General features: G+C 42.4%; 2 protein-coding genes across 2 annotated transcripts in view; both read left to right on the forward strand.

The window, feature by feature from the left end:
• The window catches only part of LOC127650394 (NLR family CARD domain-containing protein 3-like), a 45,674-nt gene extending 18,482 nt beyond the window's left edge, over window positions 1-27,192 (forward strand). Inside the window, exons 6-11 of the mRNA XM_052135808.1 lie at window positions 149-1,880; window positions 12,833-13,006; window positions 13,159-13,329; window positions 19,897-20,070; window positions 21,495-21,541; window positions 26,350-27,192. Coding sequence (XP_051991768.1) covers window positions 149-1,880; window positions 12,833-13,006; window positions 13,159-13,329; window positions 19,897-20,070; window positions 21,495-21,541; window positions 26,350-26,930 — 2,879 coding nt within the window. The 3' untranslated portion in view covers window positions 26,931-27,192. The remainder of the gene's footprint in view (window positions 1-148; window positions 1,881-12,832; window positions 13,007-13,158; window positions 13,330-19,896; window positions 20,071-21,494; window positions 21,542-26,349) is intronic.
• Window positions 1-27,944, forward strand: part of LOC127650386 (NACHT, LRR and PYD domains-containing protein 3-like) — a 125,294-nt gene that overhangs the window by 57,649 nt on the left and 39,701 nt on the right. The gene's annotated exons all lie outside the window — the stretch shown is intronic.

Genomic DNA, 27,944 nt, shown 5'->3' on the forward strand with positions numbered 1-27,944 from the left:
CACGTCACTATTACATCACGTCACCTTCAGAGGAAACACACAGTGTTTGGATTCACTCAATATTAGTGAAAGAAAGGAACTTAATGTCTAATGACCTTTAAACATCAACATCCATTATAATTCTCATTTTGTTTCCTCTTTACATCAGAACTGATTTCTGTGCATCAACAAAAACTCAAAACAAAACTAAAAGAGAAATTCCAGAGAATTACTCAAGGAATGTCAAGTCAAAGCAGCTCAACACTTTTGAATGAGATCTACACAGAGCTGTACATCACAGAGGGAGGCAGTGCAGAGATCAATAATGAACATGAGGTGAGACAGATTGAGACAGCATCCAGGAGAGCAGAGACACAGGAAACACCAATCAAATGCAATGACATCTTTAAAGCCTTACCTGGTCAAGACAAAGCCATCAGAACTGTGCTGACTAAAGGAGTTGCTGGAATTGGAAAAACTGTCTCTGTGCAGAAGTTCATTGTGGACTGGACTGAAGGAAAAGCAAATCAGGATGTTCACTTCATATTTCCACTTCCTTTCAGAGAGCTCAATCTGATGAAGTGCAAAAATATCAGTTTGATGGATCTTCTTCATCAGTTTTTCACAGATACAAAAGAACTGAGATCAACATTCCTTGATGACTACAAAGTCATTTTCATTTTTGATGGTCTGGATGAGTGTCGACTTCCTCTAAATTTCCAGAACAATGATATTTTGTGTGATGTGACAGAATCGGCCTCAGTGGATGTGCTGCTGACCAACCTCATCAAGGGTAATCTGCTTCCTTCTGCTCTGCTCTGGATCACCTCTAGACCAGCAGCAGCCAATCAGATTCCCCCTGAGTGTGTTGACCAGCTCACAGATGTACGAGGCTTCAATGACCCTCAGAAGGATGAGTATTTCAGGAAGAGAATAAAAGATGAGCGTCTGGCCAACAGAATCATCACACACATGAAATCATCAAGAAGCCTGTACATCATGTGTCACATACCAGTCTTCTGTTGGATTTCAGCCACTGTTCTACATAGACTGTTGAGTGAAGCAGAGAGTGCAGAGATCCCCAAGACTCTCACTGAAATGTTCACACACTTCCTGATCTTTCAGATCAAACTGAAGAGCCAGAAGTATGATGGGAAATGTGAGGTGGATCTTCAGCAGGCTAGAAAGAGGATTCTGTCCCTGGGAAAACTGGCTTTTCAACAGCTGGAAAAATGGAACCTGATCTTCTATGAGGAGGACCTGAGATATTGTGGCATTGATGTCAGAGAAGCATCACTGTACTCGGGAGTCTGTACCCAAATCTTCAGAGAGGAGTTTGGCCTGCACCTGGTAAAGGTGTTCAGCTTTGTGCATCTGAGCGTTCAGGAGTTTCTCGCTGCTTTATTCAAGTTTCTGCAAAACAAGTTAAGAATGAGTGATTTCCTGAAGAGTGAAGTGGACAAGGCCTTACAGAGTGAGAATGGACACCTGGACCTTTTCCTTCGATTTCTTCTGGGTCTCTCACTGAAGTCCAATCAGACAATCTTACGAAATCTACTGACACTGACTGGAAGCAGCTCTGACAGCAAACAGGAAATAGTTAAGTACATTAAGATGAAGATCAGGGACAATCCCTCTCCAGAGAAATCCATCAATCTGTTCCACTGTCTGAATGAACTCAATGATCATTCTCTAGTGCAGGAAGTACAAACATATGTGAACAGTAGAGATATCAATCGTCTCTCTGGAGTCCGTCTCTCTCCTGCTCAGTGGTCAGCTCTGGTGTTTGTGTTGCTGAACTCAGAAGAGGAGCTGGATCAGTTTAATCTGAGGAAATATGATCCATCACATGAATGTCTTCTGAGGCTGCTGCCGGTGATCAAAGCATCCAGAAAAGCTGAGTGAGTAATTTAATGTTTTAATCTCACTTTATTGTAATTAAATAGCAGACGTTAGATTTTAATGTATTTTGCAAGACTACAATTAACCCCTCGTGCTGTTTTGATTAAGTTTTTTTGGTTTCATGTGTTTTGATTTATTTATTATTTTTGTAATCAGAGAAACCTTCATTTTAAACAGACATTGGAGCCAAATAGATTCAAAATGTTTAATACAAAGTAAATAATCTAGTTTAAAATAATAAAAGCATGTTTTCTAAAGTTTTTCCACTAAATAAATACAAAATGATACTTAATAATTTTTATTTGCGCTTCCACATACAATAATACACATCAGCCTAAGAACAAAATCATAATTTACCTGCACATATTTTTACTAAAACATTTCTTGAATGAACATAATGTTGACCCAGTCAAGTTTATTATCAAGTCAAGTGGTTTTTATTGTCGTTTCAACCATACAGTTAGTAGAGTACACAGCGAAACGAGCCAATGTTCCTCCAGGACCATGGTGCTCTATAGAACAATATCGGACAAACACAGAACCAAATGAGACTACACAAACTAAATAAAATACCTATATAAAATTACCTATATAAAATACCTATATAAAGTGCACATGCAGTACAATACATTTCTAACAATGAACAGGACAATAAGCACAGTAAGAGACAGTGTAGCACCGACCAGTACACAGTAGTGCAAAAAAGATGATAGTTTCTAAAAACATAAACATAACATACTATGAGATAGTGTTCTATGCGCATAGCAGTTATTGAGGAAGCAGACAGTTATAAAGTGACAGTAATTAAAGTGCAACTCAGGACACGTGTGTGTGTGTGTGTCAAACCAGTCTCTGAGTATTGAGGAGTCTGATGGCTTGGGGGAAGAAGCTGTTACACAGTCTGGCCGTGAGGGCCCGAATGCTTCGGTACCTCTTGCCAGACGGCAGGAGGGTGAAAAGTTTGTGTGAGTGGTGTGTGGGGTCATCCACAATGCTGGTTGCTTTGCGGATACAGTGTTTTTTGTAAATGTCTTTGATGGAAGGTAGAGAGACCCCGATGATCTTCTTTCAGCTGTCCTCACTATCCTCTGCAGGGCTTTGTGGTGCGAAACGGTGCAAGTCCCAAACCAGGCAGTGATGCAGCTCCTCAGAATGCTCTCAAAAGTCCCTCTATAGAATGTAGTGAAGATGTGGGGTGGAAGATGTGCTTTTCTCAGCCTTCGAAGAAAGTACAGACACCGCTGGGCTTTCTTGGCGATAGAGCTGGTGTTGTGGGACCAGGTCAGGTTCTCCACCAGGTAAACACCAAGGAATTTGGTGCTCTTGACGATCTACACAGAGGAGCCGTCAATGTTCAGTGGAGTGTTTTGTTCAGTGGAGTGTTTTGTCCACATTCAGGGACAGGTTGTGGGCTCTACACCAGTCCGTTAGCCGCTGCACCTCCTCTCTGTATGCTGACTCGTTCTTGCTGATGAGACCCTTCACGGTCGTGTCATCGTTGAACTTGATGATGTGATTCGAGCTGTGCATTGCTGCACAGTCGTGAGTCAGCAGAGTGAACAGCAGTGGACTGAGCACACAGCCCTGGGGGGCCCCAGTGCTCAGTGTGGTGGTGATGGAGATGCTGTTCCCGATCCGGACTGACTGAGGTCTCCCAGTCAGGAATTGCAGGATCCAGTTGCAGAGGGAGGTATCCAGGCCCAGCAGGTTCAGCTTTCCAATCAGGTGCTGAGGAATTATTGTGTTGAATGCTTAGCTGAAATCTATGAACAGCATTCGAACGTATGAGTCCTTTTTATCTAGGTGGGTGAAGGCCAGATGGAGGGTTGTGGTGATGGCATCGTCCGTTGAACGGTTTGAACGATACGCAAACTGCAGTGGGTCTAGTGAGGGGGCAGCTGGGTCTTAATGTGCCTTATGACGAGCCTCTCGAAGCACTTCATGATGATTGGCGTGAGTGTGACGGGACGTTAGTCATTGAGGCAGGACACTGAATATTTCTTTAGCAAGGGGAAGATTGTGGTGGCCTTGAAGCACATTGGAATGATGGCGCTGCTCAGAGAGATGTTGAAGATGTCAGTAAGAACATCTGGCGGCTGGTCTGCACATCCTCTGAGCACTCTGCCAGGAATGTTGTCTGGTCCAGCAGCCTTCCGTGGGTTGACTCTACGTAGAGTTTTCCTCACATCAGCCGTGGTAACAAAGAGCACCTGGTCGTTGAGAGGAGGGGTGGTCTTCCTCGCCACCACGTAGCTCTGCACTTCAAACCGAGCGTAGAAGTCGTTCAGCGCATTTGGAAGGGAGGCATCTTTGTCACAGGCAACTGATGTTGTCCTGTAGTTGGTGATGGCCTGGATACCTTGCCACATGCGGCACGTGTCACCGCTGTCCTGGAAGTGCCATGTGTGCGCTTTGCCTCTCTCATTGCCCGGGACAGTTTGGCCCTGTTCTTAGGGCTACCTTGTCGCCTACTCCGAATTATCAAAACAGAGAACCAAAACTCTGAGTCTCGGGTCCTCACCTCACCGCGCACCTCCACAGTCATCCACGGCTTCTGGTTGGAGCGTGTGGTGATGGTCTTGGAGAAAATGACATCATCAATGCACTTGCTGATGTAGCTGGTCGCTGATGCTCCTCCAAGTTGGTAGAATCACCATATGTTGCAGCCTCCCTGAACATGTGTACATTCAAAACAGTCCTGAAGAGCAGAGATAGCTCCTGCTGGCCAGGTTTTCACCTGCTTCTGAAGCGGTTTTGTGCGTCTGACGAGCAGTCTGTATGCTGGAATTAGCATAACAGAGATGTGGTCTGAGTAGCCGAGGTGGGGCGGGGCTCCGCCTGGTACGCGCCTGGGATGTTTGTGTAAACAAGATCAAGCGCGTTTGTCCCTCTCATTGCAAAGTCCACATACTGATGGAATTTAGGGAGCACTGTCTTGAGATTCGCATGGTTGAAATAAACAGTCCGTCGGGGTGAGTGTTCTGCAGTTCATCATAGCCCCAAACAGTTCACAGAGTGCTTTCTTAGCGTTAGCGCTGGGAGGAATGTAAACTCCAGTTATGAAAACAGTGGTTAATTCCCGTGGTAAATAAAAAGGTCTGCATCTAACAGTCACAAGCTCCTACAGCGATGAACAGTAGCTAGAGACTAGCATAGCATTCTTGCACCATTCCATGTTGATGTAAACACACAAGCCACCACCACGAGTCTTACCGCAGAGAGCTGTATTTCTGTTGGCACGAAATGAGGCAAGGCCGTCTAGCTGAATGGTGGCGTCAGGTACTCTGTCGCTGAGCAGTAGTCTCTAAACTCACGCTGCGTAGCCTGTTGGAGTCGGATATAGTCCAGTTTATTGTCAAGGGAGCAAACATTTGAGAGCAGGATAGATGGGAGAGCCGGCCGGCTAGGGTTTGTTTTTATCCTAGCATGGACCCCCGCTCTCTTGCCGCACTTCCGCTTTCTCGCACTTCCGCTTTCTCGCACACCACTCACAACGTCCTCTCCCCCGGCCACCGGCATCAGGCAATGCTGATGACTGGAGGCCTGGTCTCCACAGCAAGCCGAGTACGCGTAGCACCTCCTGCAGATCATCATGTAGCTTGGTTGTTGCATGAGTCTTATATTTTAGTAGTGTCTGGTGATGGTAGACACGAACACCGGTTGCTCCGATGTCCGTGTGCCGCAAAAGTCGCATTTTATTTAACAAAAATAGCACCATTTTGGATCCGGAGTGGCCGATGTGTGCTACCGCGCCGCCATCTTGGATCAACTAGATCCAAGATTATATTATATTATAATATAATACTGAATAATTATTACTATTATTTTAAGGATTTGATTTGTTTTATACTATAGTCATTTATTTGTCATATTGTAGCTTCCTTTATTCCTGCAATGTTTATTTTGCACTGTTTTGGTTCTCCGTTTTGATAATCCTTTAATTAATTTTACTGAAAACATATTAAATGATGTTATACTGTAATATATAAAATCGCATTAAGATGAACATTTATTTAGATTGGTAATGAATGATTAGTTTAGATGGCTTTATGTCAAGTGTTTATCTTGTTGACTGATTTACTGAGGTGACATTATTGTTAAATTAGAAGATTGTACACAGAGGAAAAGAGAATTTGGTGGTAAATATTGTGTTATCATCTGTAGGTAATGTTTTCATCTAAGTGTAATCAATAGGTGCTTGACTTAATTCAGCACTGTTTGATCGGATCCGATCAGAGTTTGACTTGAAGCAGTGCATGTCATTTAGAAATTTTGTCCGTATGCCATTAAAGTACCACGAGAGTGTTTCGCGAGCAGCCGGCTGACACAGTCAACATTGCTTTTTATTTTATTAAATGTTTTTTATTAATGCTGAGAATGAGAACATACAGAAAATGAACATACAGCACATAATATCAAAAACAACAATAACACCAATCACATTAGTGATTAGAGATCACATTTAAATGATTTTCCATTTATTTTAAGAAGACAGAGAAGACAGATTTACAGTTTGTAAATGTGAATTTGTGAAGGTAAAATTTGCTTAGGAAAAAAAATATAAATAATAGCAAAACAAAATGCACTCTGCTTTCTTTTGTGGGGTCCGAGTCAAAATACCCAAATATAATGTTTCTCATATGTATTGAGAAGCCTGGCAAAAAAACACCAATATCATTCCAAAGCTTCTGTGTAATGACATGACCAAAATAAGTGTACCACTGTTTCATCAGAGTTCAGACAAAAAGAGCATGTTAAAACAATGTCAGCTCTAAACTTCTGTATTCATTTCTTAACAGGGTAAAACCTGTATATCAGCTTAAAGGAAACTTCCTTCACTTTGTTAGTGAGAAATAATTTTTACTGTAAAGACCAGATATTTCTCTAATTAAGGTTCACAAATAAATTATTCCATAAGGAAATTACAGGTGGAACAGAAATCAAATTATTAAGAAATAAAGATCTTATTTGATAATTTTTGGCTCTTGACTCAGAAAAAACTATTTGACCAACATGAATATCACAAGGTTTAAGAAAGGATACAGTATAAACTGAGGATTCACTACAGTTTTTAAAAAGCATACACAAACAAGAAGGAATAGCTCCCATAACTGTGGCAAATTATTTTGAAAAAAGTTGAGGAAAGACATTCCAAATAGAAGCTGGTTTGGCTAGGTATTGATTTAGACAATTTTAAATGTATTGTTGAGGGAATCAAAATCAATAAAATTCAGACCACCATTATTATGAGTTTAATATGACAGACTTTCTCATATGATGAGATTTATTTTTCCTTAAGAATTGTATTAAAACCTCATTAATTAATTTACACGTGGGTAGTGTTGTCACGGTACCAAAATTTCAGTAGCCGGTACCAATACCAGTGAAACTTCATGGTACTCGATACAATTTTTGGTACCAAAGCAAAAACAGGTTACTAAACAACACTCTTTTATTAACAAAGTCTACAAAACATTAGCAGCAGAACTAAGAACAGAAATAAGCCATTGAGCAACACTTTAATTTAAATAAATTATTCTTAATTATAGCAAAACTGAACAATGTATGCTTAAAGTATTTTTGAACATTCATATGATTTGCTTCAACTTTTAATTTAAGTTTTTACCAAGTACTAAAAAAAAGCCTAAATAAACAAGCATACAATAGAATTAATAAAAAACAACTTCCAAACTAATGTGCAAAGTGCTAATTTATCTGCATTTAGCGTGCGCGCTCGAGGGATGATGTCCCTGAGGCAGAGTCTCTCTAAGCTATGGCAAGCCGTTTTAACTTTTATTCATTTCCAGGATATGAATTCTTGATATCAACAATTCAATTTTCACTAGTTAAAATGATAGTTATTGATATCAGGAATTCGATATCTACTAGTAACAATGGCAATTTTTGATATCAGAAATTACATTTCCACTAGTAACAATGCTAATTCTTGATATCAACAATTACATTTTTACTAGTTAAAATGCTCATTCTAGATATCAAGAATTGTATTTCAACTAGTAAAAACTATCATTCTTGATATCTGTAATTGTATTTTCACTAGTGAAATGTCACCATATGCTGCCATTCAAAATCAATTGCTGATATCAAGAATTGATTTCTTACTTATTGAAATTCCAATTTCACATATCAGAAATACAATTCGTACTAGTAAAAAAACTTTATTTTTGATATCAAGAATTCAATTGTCACTAGTTGAAATGTCTATTCTTGATATCAACAATTGAATTGCTACTAGTAACAATGTTCATTTTTGATATCAATTTTTCCATTTTCACTAGTGACAATGTTCATTTCTAATATCATAAATGTGATTGTTACTAGTAAGAAAGCCATTTTAGATATCTGAAATTATGTTGATATCATAAATACATTTTCAGATATCAAAAATTGTAATTTTTACTAGTAGCAATTCAATTGTTGATATCTAGAATATACATTTTTACTAGTAACCACGTAATTCTTGATATCAAGTATAGACATTTCAACTAGTGATAATTGAATTCTTGATAACATGAATTCATATCCTGGAAATTAATAAAAGTTCAAATGGCTTGCCATAGGCTCCAGGTGAAATAGATATGTTAGAAATATCTCACTTCTATATACAACAATTCTTATCCACTAATTCTAATAATAATTCACTCATATATTACAATAATATTCAACCTGACTGTGTTCCAAAACACAAGTGTGTGAAGATGTTGTTTTTGTTCACTGTGTTCATTCACAGAAATTTTTTGTAATATGAATAAACATCATTCATCCTTCTTTGTTTACTGAAACACTGTGTGGAAAACATGCTTTCATTACTTGTAACACAATTTATTGTTGTATTAAACATTTTGAATCTACTTGGCTACAGCGGCTGTTTGGTTAAAATTATACTTTTATGATGTTTCAGAGCAAATACTTAAATATTGATAAATACATAAAATAGGCAGAACATAATTGAGATATATTATACAGTGAATCACCTACCTGCAGTCTCACTGACTCTACTATTATTATGTCATATTTCATATTGTTTCAGTGTATTGTTTTTGTTTGTGTGTGGTATTAAAGCAAATTCTACTGTATATCTGCAAGTTTCTTCCTCAACTGAACATTTTAAGAATATTGTCCTAAACAGCTGGTCAAAAATTTATGTTTTGAACATTTTGAACTGTGATGTCACAATCAGAATAACTTCATTCACTTGAGAGGAACCAGACTCAGCAGAGGGAGCCCATCCACATGTACACAGTAGTCGGCGACTGATATAATCGCAGAGGCCGATAAATTTCCCTGTTTGGACATTTTTTTCTTTTTGAGGGTGTTGAAAATCGCCTGCTTGCACGTGAAGGGCCTGAGACATGCAAAACTAGTCATGGTTTGTTTTGTTGTTACATGCCATCATGTTATGTTTTGTTGTTACATGCCATCATGTTACATCTGAAATTATGTTGATAACATAAATACATTTTCAGATATTAAAAATTAACATTTTACTAGTAACCACATAATTCTTGATATCAAGAGTAGACATTTTAACTAGTGAAAATTGAATTGTTGATATCAAGAATTCATATCCTGGAAATGAATAAAAGTTAAATCGGCTTGCCATAGAGTCTGTCTCTCAGCCGGGTGCAGTTTCAATCTCTCCCCATTAGATCGGGACATTCGTGCAATTCATTGAAGAGGCACCGACCACACAGAGAAATGCCAGTTTCTGAGTTTATAGTTATTAACATGAGCTGCTTCTGTATTATTTGAACTTTAATAAAGCAATTTTACTGCATTTATGTTACGTCGGGATGTTTCCTTTAAAGAGCTACGCCTCCGCTTATTCCACAACGAGAGTGCTTCTGAATGTACTTTTTTTTTGTACTTTGGGATCTACATAAAATAAACTGTGAAAGTTTCGAGTGCATCTGGACTGATCTGTGTAATTCTTCCTCCAGCAGGCGTGAATTGCTGCTCTCGCGCGTCATTGTTACAGTGATTTCATGTTACGTTAAATGAGATCAAACAGCTATTCGACAACGAACATTTTTCTCATCAATTTTGTATTTTCAATGTCGACTAAACGTTTCAGCCCTAATGTAAATGATAATATGCTTTTAAACTCACCTGCTTCATTTGCTTGAATAAATCTGGGTGTCTGTCTTTATTAAGTTTGACGTGTTACCTCCTTTTGTCAAAATTTTTTTTTTAAAGTGTTTACAAATAGGTTTTTGCTGATCTATGATGTTTCCTTTTTCATCAGCCTCAAATGCAAATAATTTCCAAACCTGGCTTTTTCCACTTTTCTTTTCGACATGATTCAGTTGAGACTCCGCAGCAGCTTTGCTTGTCATCATCTTTTGCTTGTTGTGAAAGTTCCCGCCTCTGCATGGGTACCGGGTAGACCCGGTATTCGGTACCCCGGTACCTTCAGAAATTCTGGTATCGTAAATAATGTTTTGTTTGAGTACCGACTTGGTACCGGGTTACCAGTATTTTTGACATTACTACACGTGGGTTTATCCACAAAGAGAGACTGAGCTGCGTAAGCCAAACGAGACAGACCCTCTTCCTTAGTGGGTAGTGTTCTGCCTTTTAAGGACAAACATTCAAAAGTTTTATGACAAATAAAATCTATTATGTTTTTTAAAATAGATTTCAGCCTCTTTGCTAACACTAGGGCAATCATCTTTTAGTCAGTGGTTGGTTGCTTATTATCTATAAAGAGGGGATCTTTGTTGGGTTTAGGAATTAAAGTTATTAGCCCCTAACACAAATTAGGAGGAAGTATTGTTTTCTCAAAATTTTCCATAAATACTTTATGTAAGAAAGGTGCTTTTCTATTAAAAGCGTTGTACATTTCGGCAGATAACCCATCGGTACCTGGGAATTTGTTATTTTTTTAGGGTATTTATTAACGGGGGCATAACATAGGCTATAGTCTTCTTCACTAAGTTGTTTTATGTATGACAATAAATAAAAGAATTCTGTGGCTGTTAGCTGCCAAAATTTAGAGTAAGACAAGTCACTATAAAATTTTGCACAACAGTCTGCAATGATCTTGAAGTTGAGGGAATGAGACATTGTGTCGAAGAAGTGACACTAGGGGTCTCTCTTGAGTGCCGAATATACCTCTGATCTATGAAAAAAGGCCAATGAGAAATTGGCAGACCGAATTTGCAGACCCCACCCCTGGACATATGGGTATAAAGGCGAGGAAATACGTCTGTTTCATTCAGGATTTTTCTGAGGAGCCGACAATGGCTCGGCTCAGCGACGTGGCCGGGAGAACACAACGTCTCATTCCCTCCATCAGGGAACGGAGGTTGCATCCGTAACCTAGACGTTCCGCATCTGTCGCTCACTTCGACGTTGTGTTGAAGAAGCGACACTAGGAGTCCAAGGAGTCCAAGTAAATCATGCCATGCACTGAGCCGTGTACGTGTACTGCTGACACAGGAGCGGGCAGCTATTTAACGTGCCAAAGCGACCAGCTGTATCAGGCTGCACATACCCTTCCCCAATGCCCCATAAAGTCCTTCTGGTCCTTTTTAAAAATGTATCCTAGACAGGGGAATAAGGCGATGCTGCCAAGTCTGGGAATGGGCCGAGCCCAGCCAGGCCTCTTTTCGCTCTATGTTTCTCGCATAGAGTCAATGGCTGGGGCACTTACACGCATCAGGGATGGGGATCTTACCCAGTTTCCAATTCTTTCATGGGGAAAAGACCCTGCGGAGACCACGCCAGCCCAGAGAGGGGGAGGTAAGAGTGGTGACATACACCACATGGGCTTTTAGGTCACATGTGGGAAGTGGTGCGGTGGTAGATCCCGCCTCTTCGGAGGGAGGAGTTGCTACAAACATGGCGACCGGGGGACAGTGGGAATGGCCCAAGGGAGACGTGGGTCCGCTCATAAGGGGACCGTACTGCGAACCCAGAGGGCTAGAGAGGAGTCATCCAGGGAGCTAAGTGAGTGGGATCACCTGGGAGAAAAAGTGCATGGTTTTACCTCAATCGAGGGAAAGGGCGCTAGGTGCAAGCAATTCACCAGGTCAGACCGTCAGCATGTTACTGAGTTCTACGGGCTCTGACCTGAGAAAATACGGGACGAAACGGACTCTACCCTGAGATTGTAAAATCTCGCAAAGGTATTAGTTGTTGCCCAACCTGCTGCTCTGCATATGTCTGCTAGGGAGGTGCCTCTGTCCAGTGCCCATAAGGATGCAACACTCCTTGTTGAGTGTGCTCGGACCCACAGGGGAGGGGGGGGTTGTACAACCTGGGGTCAAATGGCATCCACCACCCAGTGGGAGAGCCTCTGTTTGGAGACAGCGTTCCCTTTCTGCTGTCCACCAAAGCAGACAAAGAGCTGCTCAGAACGTCTAAAGCTCTGTGTGCAGTCCAAGTAGGTACGCAAAGCATGTACACACAATAAAATGAACAGAACCAACATGAAACTACGGAAACAAACTAACAAGACACCAACCAGAGAAACAGACAAGGAATGACTGACTAGCCAAAATCTCAAAACGATCTGACAGACACAAGAGGGTAGAAGGCACAATATTTAGAGGGAGAGCACATGAGGAACAGTTGATGATAATCAACACAACAAGGACCAGATGAGGGGGTGTGGCAAGGGGTAATGAGGAGGTGGAGTAAGAAGAGCACATGGTTGACACAAACACAAACAAAGCCATGTGCACAAAACAAATGCACACATGGACCAAAACAGACAGAACTCCAGAACAAAGCAAGTAGGGCAGTCCAGACTGGATCTTGACAGTGGAAGTTCTTAAAAAAATTACAAATGCCTATAAGCAATCAAACATAGTGGCCCCATTTTTGGTGGGCCATATATTATTTCTTTATATCCTACAGCTGTACTGAGAAGCCTTCACTAAAACGTATAGATTAACACACTGCTATCTTATAATTTCTCTCTCAGTCTGATGGGCTGTAATCTGACAGAGAAAAGTTGCTCAGCACTGGCCTCAGTTCTCAGTTCAAACTCCGGAAGTCTGAGAGAGCTGGACCTGAGTAACAATGACCTGCAGGATTCAGGAGTGAAGCTACTATCAGATGCACTGAAGAGTCCTCACTGTACACTGAAGATACTGAGGTCAGTGATATTATGTAGAAATAATCAGACATTGAAACAATAAATGTATCAGTGTCTGTCACAAAACTTCTTAAACTGTGGAGCATTCAATTTGGAATTACCATTTATTTTATAAAACTGCTTTCTAATCATTGTTTCTTTATTTGTTTTAGATTTGCATCATGTAGATTCACTGGTCAGTGCTGTGAAAGTTTGTTTTCAGGCTTACAATCATCAAACTGCCTGAGAGAGCTGGACCTAAGTAACAATGACCTGAAGGATTCAGGAATGAAGCTGCTCTCTGATGCACTGAAGAGTCCTCACTGTACACTGGAAGTACTGAGGTTTGTGTTTGCAGATTCATTAGTACATTGAAATATACGTTATGAATATTTTGTGTTCATAGATGTGGTTACTGTGTACCAGTGGTCGACTGATATGGGGTTTTTAATGGCCGATATCCAGAGAGCAGGGTGGCCAATAGACAGATACAATGCCGACATATCACACAATCTATTATAGTAACAAACGTAAAATTGCTAATAGAAAAATTATAACAAAGTCTTATTTAACACTATATTTATTCAATTTCACACAAAACAAAAAGATAATATTGAAGTTTAAATGGTAGATAGCTGTTCCTTCAGATTTCTGTTTAGTCATCACATTTTAGTCATGTAATAATTCACCCAGCCAGTTCATCAGCGTGTTACTGAGTTCTACGGGCTCAGACCTGAGAGAACATGAGACGATACCGACTCAACCCGGAGATTGTAAAATCTCGCGAAGGTATTAGGTGTTGCCCACCCTGCTGCTATACAGATGTCTGCTAGGGAGGTGCCCCTGGCCAGTGCCCACGAGGACGCGACACTTCTGGTTGAGGCCATCACTCAGGGACATGGCCTGGGTGTGATAAGCCAATGAAATGGCGTCGAAAACCCAGTGGACGAGCCTCTGTTTGGAGACAGCGTTCCCTTTCTGCTATCCCCCGAAGCAGACAAAGAGCTGCTCAGAACGTCTAGAGCTCTGCGTGCGGTCCAAATAGGTATGCAAAGCACGTACCGGACACAGCAACGAAAGGGCTGGGTCTGCCTTCTCCCGGGGCAGGGCTTGCAGGTTCACTACCTGATCCCTGAAGGGTGTGGTAGGAACCTAGGGCATGTAGCCCGGTCGCGGTCTTAGGATCACGTATGTGTCTGCCGGACCGAACTCCAGGCAAGTGTCGCTGACAGAGAACGCTTGCAGGTCCCTGACCCTCTTGATGGAGGCGAGCGCGATCAGCAGGGCAGTCTTGAGAGAGAGGGCCCTGAGTCCAGCTGAGTCTAGCGGCTCAAATGGGGGTCTCTGGAGGCCCGCGAGGACCACTGAGAGATCCCAGGAGGGGAACAGGCTTGGCCGGGAGGGATTTGCTGGTGCCTCTTAGGAACCTGATAATTAAGTCATGCTTACCCAGAGACTTACTGTCTACAGTATCGTGGTGAGCCGCGATGGCGGCGACATACACCTTGAGGGTGGAAGGGGACAGCCTCCCCTCCAGCCTTTCCTGTAGCAACAAAAGCACTGACCTAACTGCGCACCTCTGCGGGTCTTACGCTCGGGAAGAACACCGATTTGGGAACAGGCCCCACTTTAGGGCGTAAAGGTGCCTGGTAGAAGGGGCTCTGGCTTGGTTGATTGTGTCTACGACATTCGCTGGTAGACGGCTAGCTCTTCCGCGTCCCGTCCAAGGGCCAGACGTGGAGGTTCCAGAGGTCTGGGTGCGGATGCCAGAGCGTGCCCCGTCCCTGAGAAAGAAGGTCCTTACTCAGGGGAATTCGCCAGAGAAGGGCTGTCGCGAGAAGCATGAGATCCGAGAACAAAGTCCGAGTGGGCCAATAGGGGGCCACTAAGGTGACTTGCTCCTCGTTCTCCCTGAACTTGCACAGCACCTGTGCAAGAAGGCTCACTGGTGGGAATGCGTACTTGTGCAGCCCAGTGGGCCAGCTGTGTGCCAGTGCATCTGCCCCGAGGGGAGCCTCTGTTCGGGCGTACCAGAGCGGGCAGTGGGAGGTTTCTTGGGAAGCAAACAGGTCTACCTGGGCCTTGCCAAACTGCTCCCAAATCAGCTGGACTGACTGAGGGTGAAGCCTCCACTCTCCACTCTCCACTGGGCAAGCATTGTCGTGACACCGTGTCCGCTATCACATTGAGGTTGCCGGGGATGTGAGTGGCACTTGAGTCGCTGCTGGCTCCAAAGTAGGAGACAACGGGCGAGATATGACATGTGGTGGGAGCATACTCCGCCTTGGCGATTTATGTACGCCACCACTGCGGTGCTGTCTGACCTGACCAGGACATGTTTGTCCCGAACAAACGGGAGGAAAAGAAAACAGTCAGCAACTCTAGGCAGTTGATGTGCCAGCGCAGCGGGGCCCCTTTCCAACGGCCCGCGGCTGCGTCTGTCTGTCTGTCCAGGGTTTGATTGTCTGGTGGCAGGCGGTGGTGATCATCACACGGTGTGTGCCGTGGCGCCATGCTCGTCTCGGGACTCGAGTCTGAAGCCAGTGCTGAAGTGGTCTCATATGCATCAACCCCAGCGGCGCAGCCCGGGAAAGCATGTCGGTCATCTGCACGTTGGCCTCAGCCTGGGCGTGCTGGCCCGAAGGTGGCAGTCCAGGGGAGTCTTCAGCGTCAGATGCCGCGCTCTCCGATGCAGCAGCGAGCTTATCTGCTTCGAGCTCGAGAGGATAGGCAGACTGGCTGTGAGGCGAGTCGCTGTTACCTCGAGCACGGACGGAGTCAACGAGCGTGCCGGGGGGCGGGTGGTCCGAGGGGGCGTACCCGGCGGAACTGCACCCACTGCCATCCCCAAATCGCAGTAAGAACATGAACCATCCACAAACGCAGCCTCTGTGTGATCGCTGCCCAGACACACGAGACAACGCCTGTGGCCGTTTGAAGCAGAGAGCACTCTTCCGCATCCAGGAACAACACAGGGGCGGAAAGGCATCTTGAAAAAGACGAGTCCTGAAAAGGACGTTCAACGCTGCTGTGTTTTGCTCTTTTAGAGGAAATTATTCTTTTAAATAAAATCACTCTTTTATAAGAAAATAATTTCGAGTTTATCTGAGCTGTCGAAGCACCCAGGGACAACAATGCACAGTCGTGCAAGGAAAGGAGAAAGCCGCTGTTGTGCGCCGTCAAATCCAACAGCATGCAGATCATCGGAGGAATACTCAGGAACTGGTGTGTGTGACTCGCAGCAGACTGCATACATGTTTTCTGAATGAACTCCCGTATTTGCCCGCTTAAATACCCGTATGTCCGGGGGCGGGGTATGCAAATACTGTCTGCCGACTTCTCATTGGCCTTTTTTCATAAGTCAGAGGCATATTTCGGCGCTCAAGAGAGACCCCTTGGGTCGCTTCTCTTACACTACGTGGAGAGAGTGACAGAAGGGGAATGGTACATACAGTAGTCCAGCAACCAAGAATGGCATTTCCACGGTAGCAATCACATTTACTCAAAAAATACAGAATCAAACCAATTGTAGAAACAGTGCATAGTGAATAAGAAATGTACTTAAAGCACACGTGAAGCGCTTTTATCTTGGGCTGCATCCAAAAACATAGGCAGCTGACTTGCTACCTAATCAGTTCATGGCTAAACTGACAGCTGTTATGAATGAATTGAACACTTAAGGAAACTGATCTCTGAACAGTTTGAAAAGCACCTTATTTTCATCGTACCCTTGTATACAACCCCCTGAGATAGCATTTTCCTGGTTTTGGACGCAGCCTTGAAGTTGCACTCATATGCTCATGCGGATCCATCTCCTGCCAGTTTAAACAGCCTGTATCGCCTACTTCATGATTTGTGAATGAGAGGAACTTTTGATCCTGAAGTTTTTGATTCTGGATGATGGAATACTCGCTTCAGAGGAAGATTTTAGGTGAGTGCTCGACGAGAAGAAAACACTGGATTTTCTTGAGGATCGTGAATGATACCTGTTTAAACGAGATATGCGCATATTTGCAGATGGTTTATAAAATAAGTTTTATTGATATTTGCTTTTAATCATAAGAAAAGTTAAAAGGAACTGTCGAGGACAGATGCGTTTCAGAGGAAGATATATGAGCGTTCAACAGGATGCTGGAACTACAAGTTGTGTAATGTTGGTTTATTGGATATGTGCATATTTATTGGACATCTAAATGTTACAGGAAACTGTTGAGGATAGAGAGGGAGAATGAAACAGGCGAGAAGTTTAACATGAACTCAAACACGTCTGCCCCGCGGCAGTTTAATGCGGGCCATTTAAATGACACTGATGCACACTGGACTATTATTGTAGTAACGACAACGACGTTCATTAAAATTGTCAGAATATTGGCTGATTGATCGGCCTCTGCAATATATCAGTCGACCACTACTCTGTACTTGTGTATGCGCTCCCTCTGCTGAGTCTGGTTCCTCTCAAGTGAATCAAGATATTCTGATTCTGACATCAAAGTTCAAAATGATCACAACATTAATTTTTGACCAGCTCTATTGGACAATCTTCTTAAAATGTTCAGATGAGGAAGAAACTTACTGCAGATATACAGTAGAATTTGCTTTTATATCACATACAAAAAAAAACAATACACTGAAACAACATAAAATATCATATAATAATAGTAGTCATTTGACTCATTTGCATTTGACTCGATTGACTCGTTGATTAAATCATGAACAATGGTCTTTAATTCAGTGGCTGGGACAGAGGCACCAAGAGCCAACACATACCAAAGATGATAGCTTCAGTAAGCCATTCTTGTTTGACTCACAAAAAGGTGAACAGGATCTGGCAGAGACCCCCACTTAGCAACTCTGTTTAACAGTGTAATACAACTGACGCTGTTGCTTCTCTAAAATACCAAGTCTGATACACATAATGAAAAACTTATTCTTAAACTCATTCTTCAATTAATATTCCCACAGACTGCAGGAAGGTGATATCAGTGGTTGCATTAGACTTTCTCATCGTCCGTCATTTTGAAGTAGGCTACATCATAATCTATTATTACCCGTCATTTAAATTTTCATATTTTAATTATAATAAGATGTTTAATAGCTTTTATTTTGGTTCACATTTTCCTATGTATGCACTTACAGGACGAGCATGCAGCAGATTATGCATTTATTTATTTATGAACAGATGAACAACAGAGACATGAAGCAGATGAATATTTCAGCAGAGGCCACTAAAACACAACACATGAACAACGCAATATAACCAAAAACAAATACGATTAAAATATGAACAAAACATGTTGAAAATTAACTGAACAGAACTTAATCGGCAACTCAAACCTTCCTCCTGGTCCGCATCGACTTAAACTCACCTGTGCGTAATCAAACGCATCAAGGGAGACAGATGCTGAGGCAATTGTCATTTGATTTTTTGTCTTTGCCTCGGACAGATGACTTCTCGTGGCAGTTTTAATTTGTTTCTGGAGGCTGAACTTGCGCTCTGCTGCCACACTGGTGACTGGAATTACCAGCGCTACTTCAGACAAAATTTTGAAGTTAGGAATCATTTCTCACAGGGAAGTGATCAAACGTTTGCAGGACTCTCTGAATGTGGGATTTCCTGATCCTGCAAACACTAGCTTCACCGGGAGGAAATCCTGCAGCATGTTCTCCTTCTGCACCAGTTGTGCAGCCGCACCCCTAGTGGTCACAGACCCGCTCCAAATCATTCAGCCCATAGCTCTTCAATGCGTGACTGTAAATTATGTTATGAATGTATGTATTGTATATTATTTTTGTGACTCCATAGTGATTTTATTTATACCCATATTATTTTTATATGAAGTGACCGTAATACATTATAAAAGGATTTATAAACGAAAGTTTGGGAGGAGCTTGTCAAGTTAGCCCTGTCAATCATAATGCAAGCACATATATGCATCTTTTTATCTCACTCCCTTGACGATTATTCTGGCATTCCTCCACCACCCCAAATCCTCCTTTATAATTGAAGGGGGAAAATTAGAGCTTGAGCTGACCCTCATGCTCGAGCCACTCCTTTACAGACAGAAAGTCAAATGAATTTACCCATAACAAACTGTTTACCATTTACACTTCAAGTGCTATGTGGACATGCAAACTTGTAAATGGGTGTTTAAAGTAAAGATGGGAGACTATTTGTTCAACATACTTAACATCAACATAAGCTTTATACAGGAAGTATTAGCTTATTTGTATGAATATTGAGTGATATATGTATATATATATTACCTTTTTCAATTGATGCAATCTGAGAGAAGCAGGCAGTTACCTGCGTTCATTGCTTCTCGCATGTACTCTGTTCACTGGTTTTTATGTTGAATTCTGTGATTTTTGGGGTGTGACTGTTGGTGGAGAGGAGAGAGTAGATTTATAGAGCCAATTAGTGGCTGGGAATTATTAGGAGGCCATGATTGAGAAGGGCCAATTGGGGGAATTTAGCCAGGACACTAGGGTTATACACCAACTCTTTACAAGAAGTACTCTAGGATTTTTTTAATGACCACAGAGTGTCAGGACTTCATTTTAACGTCTCATCCGAAGAATGGTGCCTTTTTACAGTGTAGTGTCCCCATCACTATACTGGGGCATTAAGACCCACACAGACCGCAGGGTGAGCATCCCCTGCTGGCCTACCTAATACCTCTTCCAGCAGCAACCTTAGTTTTCCCCAGGAGCTCTCCCATCCAGGTACTGACCAGGCTCAATCTCGCTTAGCTTCAGTGGGCAACCAGTCTTGAGCTACATGGTGATATGGCTGCTAGTAAATGTTGATGTGTGTTTGTACAATATCTGACTGGTGATGTGTGTTTGTAGATTATTTGACTGGTTATATGCATGTATGAAGATTATCTGACTGTTGTGTATGTGTGTTTTAGATTATCTGGCTGTATGGTGACAGAGAAAGGCTGTTGCTCTGTGGCATCATCTCTGAGATCAAATCCCTCACACCTGAAAGAGCTGGATCTGAGTTACAATCACCCAGGAGAATCAGGAGTCAAACTGCTCTCTGAAAGACTCAATTATCCAAACTGCACACTGGACAAACTTAAGTATGTTGAGCTGTAAAACTCTGTTTATACCCATATTAACCCCTTAAACCCAGACCATAATTGGTCTTGAATTTATTGAATGGTCAGTGAATTCACTGAAATAGCACCTGTATTTATTCCTTTTAAATGTTATAGTTTGGCAGATGGTAAGTAAGGGATAATGTACAGGCAGCAGGTTATCTCACAATAAACCCAGACAGGGTGATCAAGACCCCGATGTAAAGTGTCCCATTGCAAAAAAATACAAGAGAAGTTCCCTGGTCAAAGGAGTACGGCTTTGAGAAAGTAAAACAAAAAACAGATATGCATCATCCAGAACACTTCAGGACAAATACAAAATACAGCATTTTTATACATATTTCTTCTCAGATAATCTTGTTGTGTTTTGGATTATTTCTGTTGTGTTTTCAGCATTTATTTGCTTTGCTCATTTGGATGTGTTGTGCTCCACTCTGCCACTGTATTAAGCTCATTTAAAAAGTTACAAATAAACACAATATGTTGACAGCACATAACAAACTGTCTTGCAGTTCACCAGTTACTACCACTAATAATATCAATAATGATCACAGATAAACGGTGTGACATCAAGTACCAAGAGCAAGCACACAATGGTCTCATCAGCCGCCAGAGAGCTTACGAGTCGCAGCAGTCCATCTTACAGACATTTTTGTGTGATACAGCAGCAGTTAGCAGGGGCGGTGCAGGATTTTTCACAGGGGGGGGGTCGGGCATTGATCAGTCTGTGTTGGCAGTATAACGTCCAAAACCACTGGTACTATTGGGACGAATAAGAGCCAGATAAAAATTTACTGGTGTACTTTTAATAATGATGCTAACACTGTTCTGGAGCAGGTTTCATAATACAGGAGTAAAAGTGTTGTTAATCACCTTTCTGAATTACAAGTGTGTAACATTACTTTACTCAAGGTTAAAAGCGGGTTTAAACGACAATAACCCAGGGTTAAGTGCAGTGTGAAAGCCCTTGAGTTTATTGTTGGTGAGATGTTTGTATGTATTGCAGGGGTGTCAAACTCAGTTCCTGGACCCCTCACACCCCTCATGTGTTGTAAGACTGTCAGTTGATTGAAATATTTAATCATGATTAATCACATATTTGTTTAGATGTTAGTGTTAATACATTCAGTTCCAGGAAAACTAAATAACAGTCCTGTGTGTCATTATTAGATTATTTTCTGAAAGATTCAACTAGTTGTAAAAGTTGATGTTTTTTTATTATGCCAATAAAGCTAATAAATATAAATTAATAAAGATAAATCAATAAATAAAGAGAGAGATCGAGAGAGACTGCTAGAGACATTTTCTGTGTGTTATGTCAGATAAAATCACTTGCAGCACTTTGAAGTAAGTTTCAGTTGAACTGAATGTGATGTCATCATTTGTGTGTGTTTGTGTTTTTATAGTGTGGATCATGGAGGAGAGTTCAGGATTACAGCAGGACTACACAAATGTAGGTCTACACACAAACACTGTCTTGCTTTCACTTTAACTTTCGCAGGTTTTACGTTCTGGTTGGTTTTCTCCACTGTCGATCATCTGGAGTAATCCGATGTGAATTTAAGGTGAAAGGACTTATTTTATTTATGTTAGGGGCTTCATGTGTAAACTGGAGGAGCTGAACACTGAAGCTGCAGCCCCAATGGAGTTAGGAAATTAGGTGTGTCATTAAAATGAATATCAAGGCATAGATACATTTTAAATAATAATGAACGTCTAGGTTACGTATGTAACCTCCGTTCCCTGATGGAGGGAACGAGATGTTATGTCGAAGAAGCAACACTAGGGGTCTCTCTTGAGGGCCAAATATACCTCGGATCTATGAAAAAAGGCCAATGAGAAATTGGCAGACAGAATTTGCATACCCCGCCCCCGGACATATGGGTATAAAGACGAGGAAATACATCTGTTTCATTTAGGATTTTTCTGAGGAGCCGACAATCGCAACAGTTACTCGGCTCAACGACGTGGCCGGGAGGACACAACGTCTCATTCCCTCCATCACATACGTAACCTAGACATTCCCCATCTGTCGCTCACTTCAACATTGTGTCGAAGAAGCGACACTAGGGGTCCAATTTAAATCACGCCATGCACTGAGCCGTATTCGTGTACTGCTGACACCGGAGCGGGCAGGTATTTAACATGCCAAAGCAACCAGCTATATCAGGCTGCACGTACCCTTCCCCAATGCCCCAAAAGTCATTAAAAAAATTATTTTTTACCTTAGACAGGGGAATAAGGTGACGCTGCCAAGTCTGGGAATGGGCCGAGCCTAGCCGGGCCTCTTTTCTCTCTATGTTTCTCGCATAGAGTAAATGGCTGGGGCCCTTACACGCATAGAGGAAGGGGGTCTTACCCAGTTTCCTTTTCTTTCAGGGGGAAAAGACCCTGCGGAGTCCATGCCTGCCCAGAGAGGGGGAGGTAAGAGTGGTGACATACACCACATGGGCTTTTAGGTCACATGTGGGAAGTGGCACGTTGGTAGAGGGAGGAGTTGCTACAAACACGGCGACTGGGGGGCAGTGGGAACTGCCCAAGAGAGACGTGGGTCCACTCATAAGGGGACCGTACCGTGGAAAATACACACAGGGGGGAAGTCCATGTAGAAGCCCTGACCTGTGGAGCACCTATTCCAGTACAGGGTAGTTTGAGTAACCACAGTGGATTGGGTCGGTGAATTCCTCCATTGAATTGCGGACCCAGAGGGCTAGGGAGGAGTCATCCAGGGAGCCAAGTGAGTGTGATCACCTGGGAGAAAAAGCGCATGGATATACCTCACTGAGGGAAAGGGCACTGAGTGCAAGCGATTCACCCAGTCAGACCGTCAGTGTGTTACCGAGTTCTAAGGGCTCGGACCTGAGAAAACACGGGACAAATCTGACTCTACCCTGAGATTGTAAAATTAGATGTTAGATGTATTAGATGTTGCCCAACCTGTTGCTCTGCATATATCTGCCAAGGAGGTGCCTCTGGCCAGTGCCCATGAGGACGCAACACTCCTTGTTGAGTGTGCTCAGACCCGCAAGGGGGGGGGCATTGTCAGGGTGCGATAGGCCAATGAAATGGCGTCTGGGAGAGCCTCCGTTTGGAGACAGCGTTCCCTTTCCGCTGTACACCAAAGCAGACAAAATTCTGCGTGCGTTCCAAGTAGGTACTCAAAGCACATACCGGACACAGCAACGAAGGGGCTGGGTATGCAACCTCCTGGGGCAACGCTTGCAGGTTCACTAACTGGTCTCTGAAGGGCGTGGTAGGAACCTTGGGCACGTAGCCCAGCTGCGGTCTTAGGATCACATGTGTGTCTGCCGGGCCGAGGCAAGTATCGCTGACAGAGAATGCTTGCAGGTCCCCGACCCTCTTGATGGAGGTGAGTGCGATCAGCAGGACCATCTTTAAGGAGAGGGTCCTGAGTCCAACTGATTCTAGTCAAGTCGTGCTTACCCAAAGACTTGCCGTATACTGCGTTGCAGTGGGCTGTGGTAGCAGCTACATACGCCTTCAAGGTGGACGGGGACAGCCTTCCCTCCAACCTCTCCTGCAGAAATGAGAGCACAGACCTGACTGCACACCTTTGTGGCTCTTCGGCCCGAGAAGAACACCAATTTGCGAACAAGCGCCATTTTAGGGCGTAAAGCTGCCTGGTAGAAGGGGCTCTGGCTTGGTTGATTGTGTCTACGATGGCAGGTAGTAGATCAGTTAGATCTTCCGTGTCCCATCCAGGGGCCAGACGTGGAAGTTCCAGAGGTCTGGATGCGGATGCCAGAGCGTGCCCCGTCCCTGAGAAAGAAGGTCTTTCCTCAGGGGAATTTGCCAGGGAGAGGCTGTCGCGAGGAGTACGAGGTCCGAGAACCAAGCCCGGGTGGGCCAATAAGGAGCCACTAGAGTGACTTGTACCTCATCCAGCTCGGGGGGCTCCAGAGGATTGGCAGGCAGGCTGTGAGGCGAGCCGCTGTTGCCTCGAGCCTGGACAGAAGTCAACGAGCGTGCCGGGTGGTTCGCAGGGACGTACTCGGTGAAACCGAGCCTGCTACCATTCCCAGATCGCCTCCATCGCCAGCCGTGTCATCCTCAATCCCGTGGGAAGAAGGATCAACACAGGGGTGGCTGGAGTGGCGTTCCTTCGGTTGAAGGAAAGCCGCGACCGCAAAGTTGCCATGGTCATATTCTCGCAGTGGGAACATGAACCATCCACAAACGCTGCCTCAGTGTGATCACAGACCAGACACACACAAGACAACGCCTGTGGCCATCTGAAGCGGAGAGCACTCTACCACATCCAGGAACTACACAGGGGCGTAAAAGGATCTTTATAAAGACGCATCCTGAAAAGGATGTTCAATGCCGCTGTGTATTGCTCTTTTAGAGGAAAATACTCTTTCAGAGAAAATCACTCTTTTACAAACACTCTTTAGTATGAGCTTTCGAAGTGCCCAGGGGCAAACTGCACTGCCATGCAGAGAAGGAGAAAGGCACTGAAGTGCACCGTAGATCCAACAGCAGATATCGCTCAGAGGTTGAGGAACAGGTGTGTGACTCACAGCTCGCTGCATACATGACCATTGGCTCCGAATATAATTTCTGAATGAAACAGATGTATTTCCTCGCCTTTACACCTGTATCTCCGGGGGCGGGGTATGCAAATTCTGTCTGACAATTTCTCATTGGCCTTTTCTCATAGATCAGAGGTATATTTGGCACTCAAGAGAGACCCCTAGTGTCGCTTATTCGACACAACGTCAAAGTGAGCGACAGACGGGGAAATACTATTAATTGATTTACAATGCTTAAACAATAAATAAATAATATAATCAGTTGAAGTAATAGTGTTCAGTGTGTTTTGATGGATAAACTATGTTTATTTCTTCTTGTGCTTTTAAGAGATTTTTATAAAGTTGTAAAGAAAGAAACTGAAAAATGTAGATACTCCTTTAAACTCTAGAAGCGTTTATTTAATCTTGTGGATGTTCCATGTTTTGTTCACAGCTCAAACGAATGTAAAAGGTCAGTTTATGTCATGTGACTCATTCTGATTTTATAAAACAGATGTTAAATAAAAAGCTGAAAGGGAAAAATTTGTGCAAAAAATAAATTTGTAAGATACTGAAAAAAGAAAGAATTTGAAGTACAAGATGCATCGAGAATAATTTTATAATCTAATCGTTACCCTTTGGATCGTAATTGAATCATGAGGCCAGTGAAGATTCACATCTTGAAAGTTGTGGGCTAGTTCATCGAATATAAGTTGAAAGAATTTTTTTATGTGGAAGCTGGAGGAGCTGAACACTGAAGCTGCTGCCCCTACAGGGTTAGGAAATTAGGTGTGAAGGTAGATCGGATGGTGTAGGTAGTTTAATTGTAAATAGAGTGTCGATGGTCCAAAGGGAGATGGTGACGGTAATGCAACAATGGTTTTGTGAAACACCGAGAGCTCCTCATTCAGATATTTTGTATGTTTAGACGCTTGCTTTGATAAATTATTCGCTTGTTAGTTTTGACTGTGATTTTGGTTTTGTTTGTAATCTGTGAATTTATAATTCATCTTGTTTTTTGTTTCTTTGTTTTGATTGATCAAACTGTTTATCTGTCAGTGTGTCGCTGTTACACGACATTATCTCACTGTCCGTTGTGTTCAATCCTTCACATTTCTGAGTTATTGGATTATTTGGTTGAGTTTGTGCTGCAGGAAATGGGACAGGTAAATTATGTCACGTGACGTATATTATGCACACTTAGAATATTATGTTATATAAACACACTCGGTCAGGGGCAAGTGCCACCCGCTGTCATTTTTTGTTTGGTTAGTTAGTGAAGTTTAGATATGACGTCACAGACGCTGGAGATTTTTGTTTCTACAATTTATTTTGCCTTCGGGTGGTTTATTAGATTAAAAAGATTAAGAAGATTAAAAAATTCCTTTTCCTCCTTGTCTTCACTGTTGATACATGCTGTAAATATTGTCTTGTAAATAATACGTACCTTCGGATTGTTTGGACCATGCAAAAGTAGGTCTACATGCACAAACACACACACACACACACACACACACACACACACACTGGTTTAGTGATTGTTGTGTTTTAAGTGTTTTTTTTCTTCTTGTGTTCAGATGTCTGTGATCTCACACTGGATTCAAACACACTCACACACACACACACACACACACACACACACACACACACACACACACACACTCACACACACACACACTGGTTTAGTGATTGTTGTGTTTTAAGTGTTTTTTTCTCTTCTTGTGTTCAGATGTCTGTGATCTCACACTGGATTCAAACACAGTAAACACTGAACTCATTCTGTCTGAGGGGAACAGGAAGGTGACACGTGTGAGAGAGTATCAGTCATATCCTGATCATCCAGAGAGATTTGATGTGGATCCTCAGGTTCTTTGTAGAGAGAGTCTGACTGGACGCTGTTACTGGGAGACTCAATGGAGTGGTGATGGTGCTGTTATATCAATGTCGTATAAAGGAATCAGCAGGAAAGGAGGGAGTCGTGACTGTGTGTTTGGATTCAATGTAAACTCCTGGAGTCTGGAGTGCTTTAATAACAGATTCACTGTCTATCACAATAATAAAAGCACTGACATACGTCCCCCTTCACACGACTGTAAGAGAGTAGGAGTGTATGTGGACTGTCCGGCCGGCATTCTGTCCTTCTACATCGTCTCTGACACACACACACTCACACACTTACACACACTCATCACCACATTCACTCGACCCCTCTATGCTGGATTTGGAGTTTATTCTGATTCCTCAGTGTGTCTGTGTGAAATTGATCATCAGAGACTCCAAACTCTTTCTAGAAATAATTTCATCAATTAAACTGACTGAATTCAATACAATGACAGTACTTTGTGACTCACTGTAATATGATTGAAGTTATTTGCTATCAAATTAAATAATAATAAAAAATAAACAGTTTTGAAGTCCGGTCAACATTTCTTGTCCTTGGCTGTCTCGCAAGCTTTGCTGTCACTATACTATTGGATGTTGGTTGTTCTTTGTTCTATGAAAGGTATCAATATTATGCTTGCTGTTATAAAATTTGAGTAGATTGAATATAGACACTGTGTGTGTTGTTGTTCCTTCTGCTTCCATCACAAAGTCTTCAGAAACACAGACTCCCAACTGCATGCACTGAAAGGGACCCAGGAATTCTTGATGGCAGAAGTGTTGCATTCTAGACTACAACAAGATCAAAGTTTATTCCTAACAAAGGGTTAATGATCAGAAGGCTTATAAAATATTATATTAAATTCTTATATAATATATTCAAATATTATTAAAAAATATCAGCATTAATAATTAAATACATTTTATAAAATAAATTAAATAAATTATAAAACATGAGATTGTGACAGGCTTTGAGTATTTTCTGTCATCTGGTGAAAATAAAAAATAATACATGACATGAAATAACACTAAAAGTCAGTAGGTCAGAACTGTCCCGTCACAGCATTAAGGTCTCGGGTTTGAGTCAACTGGTCTTTCTGTGTGGAGTTTGCATGTTCTCCCCGTGTTCATGTGGGTTTCCTCCGGGTGATCCGGTTTCCCCAACAAGTCCAAAAACATGCAGGTTAAGTGAATTGGAGACTCTAAATTGCCCCTGTAGGTGTGAGAGAAAATAAGTGAATCGTTACACCACTACATATCAACAATCCTGTCTGCTCGTTACACCAAATGATTCTCAGTCAAACAAGATGGTTCATCAAGAAATGTTCAATTTAGCATCAGATTACAGAGAGACAAATAAACAACATGAGGTGCTTGACAGCTCAGATGCAGGACGACATTGAGAGCATCCAGTAAATAAAAAATGAAAATGTTCTGTTTTAG

This window comes from Xyrauchen texanus, chromosome 10 (genome assembly GCF_025860055.1).
Source record: "Xyrauchen texanus isolate HMW12.3.18 chromosome 10, RBS_HiC_50CHRs, whole genome shotgun sequence".
NCBI classification, from domain to species: Eukaryota; Metazoa; Chordata; class Actinopteri; order Cypriniformes; family Catostomidae; genus Xyrauchen; species Xyrauchen texanus.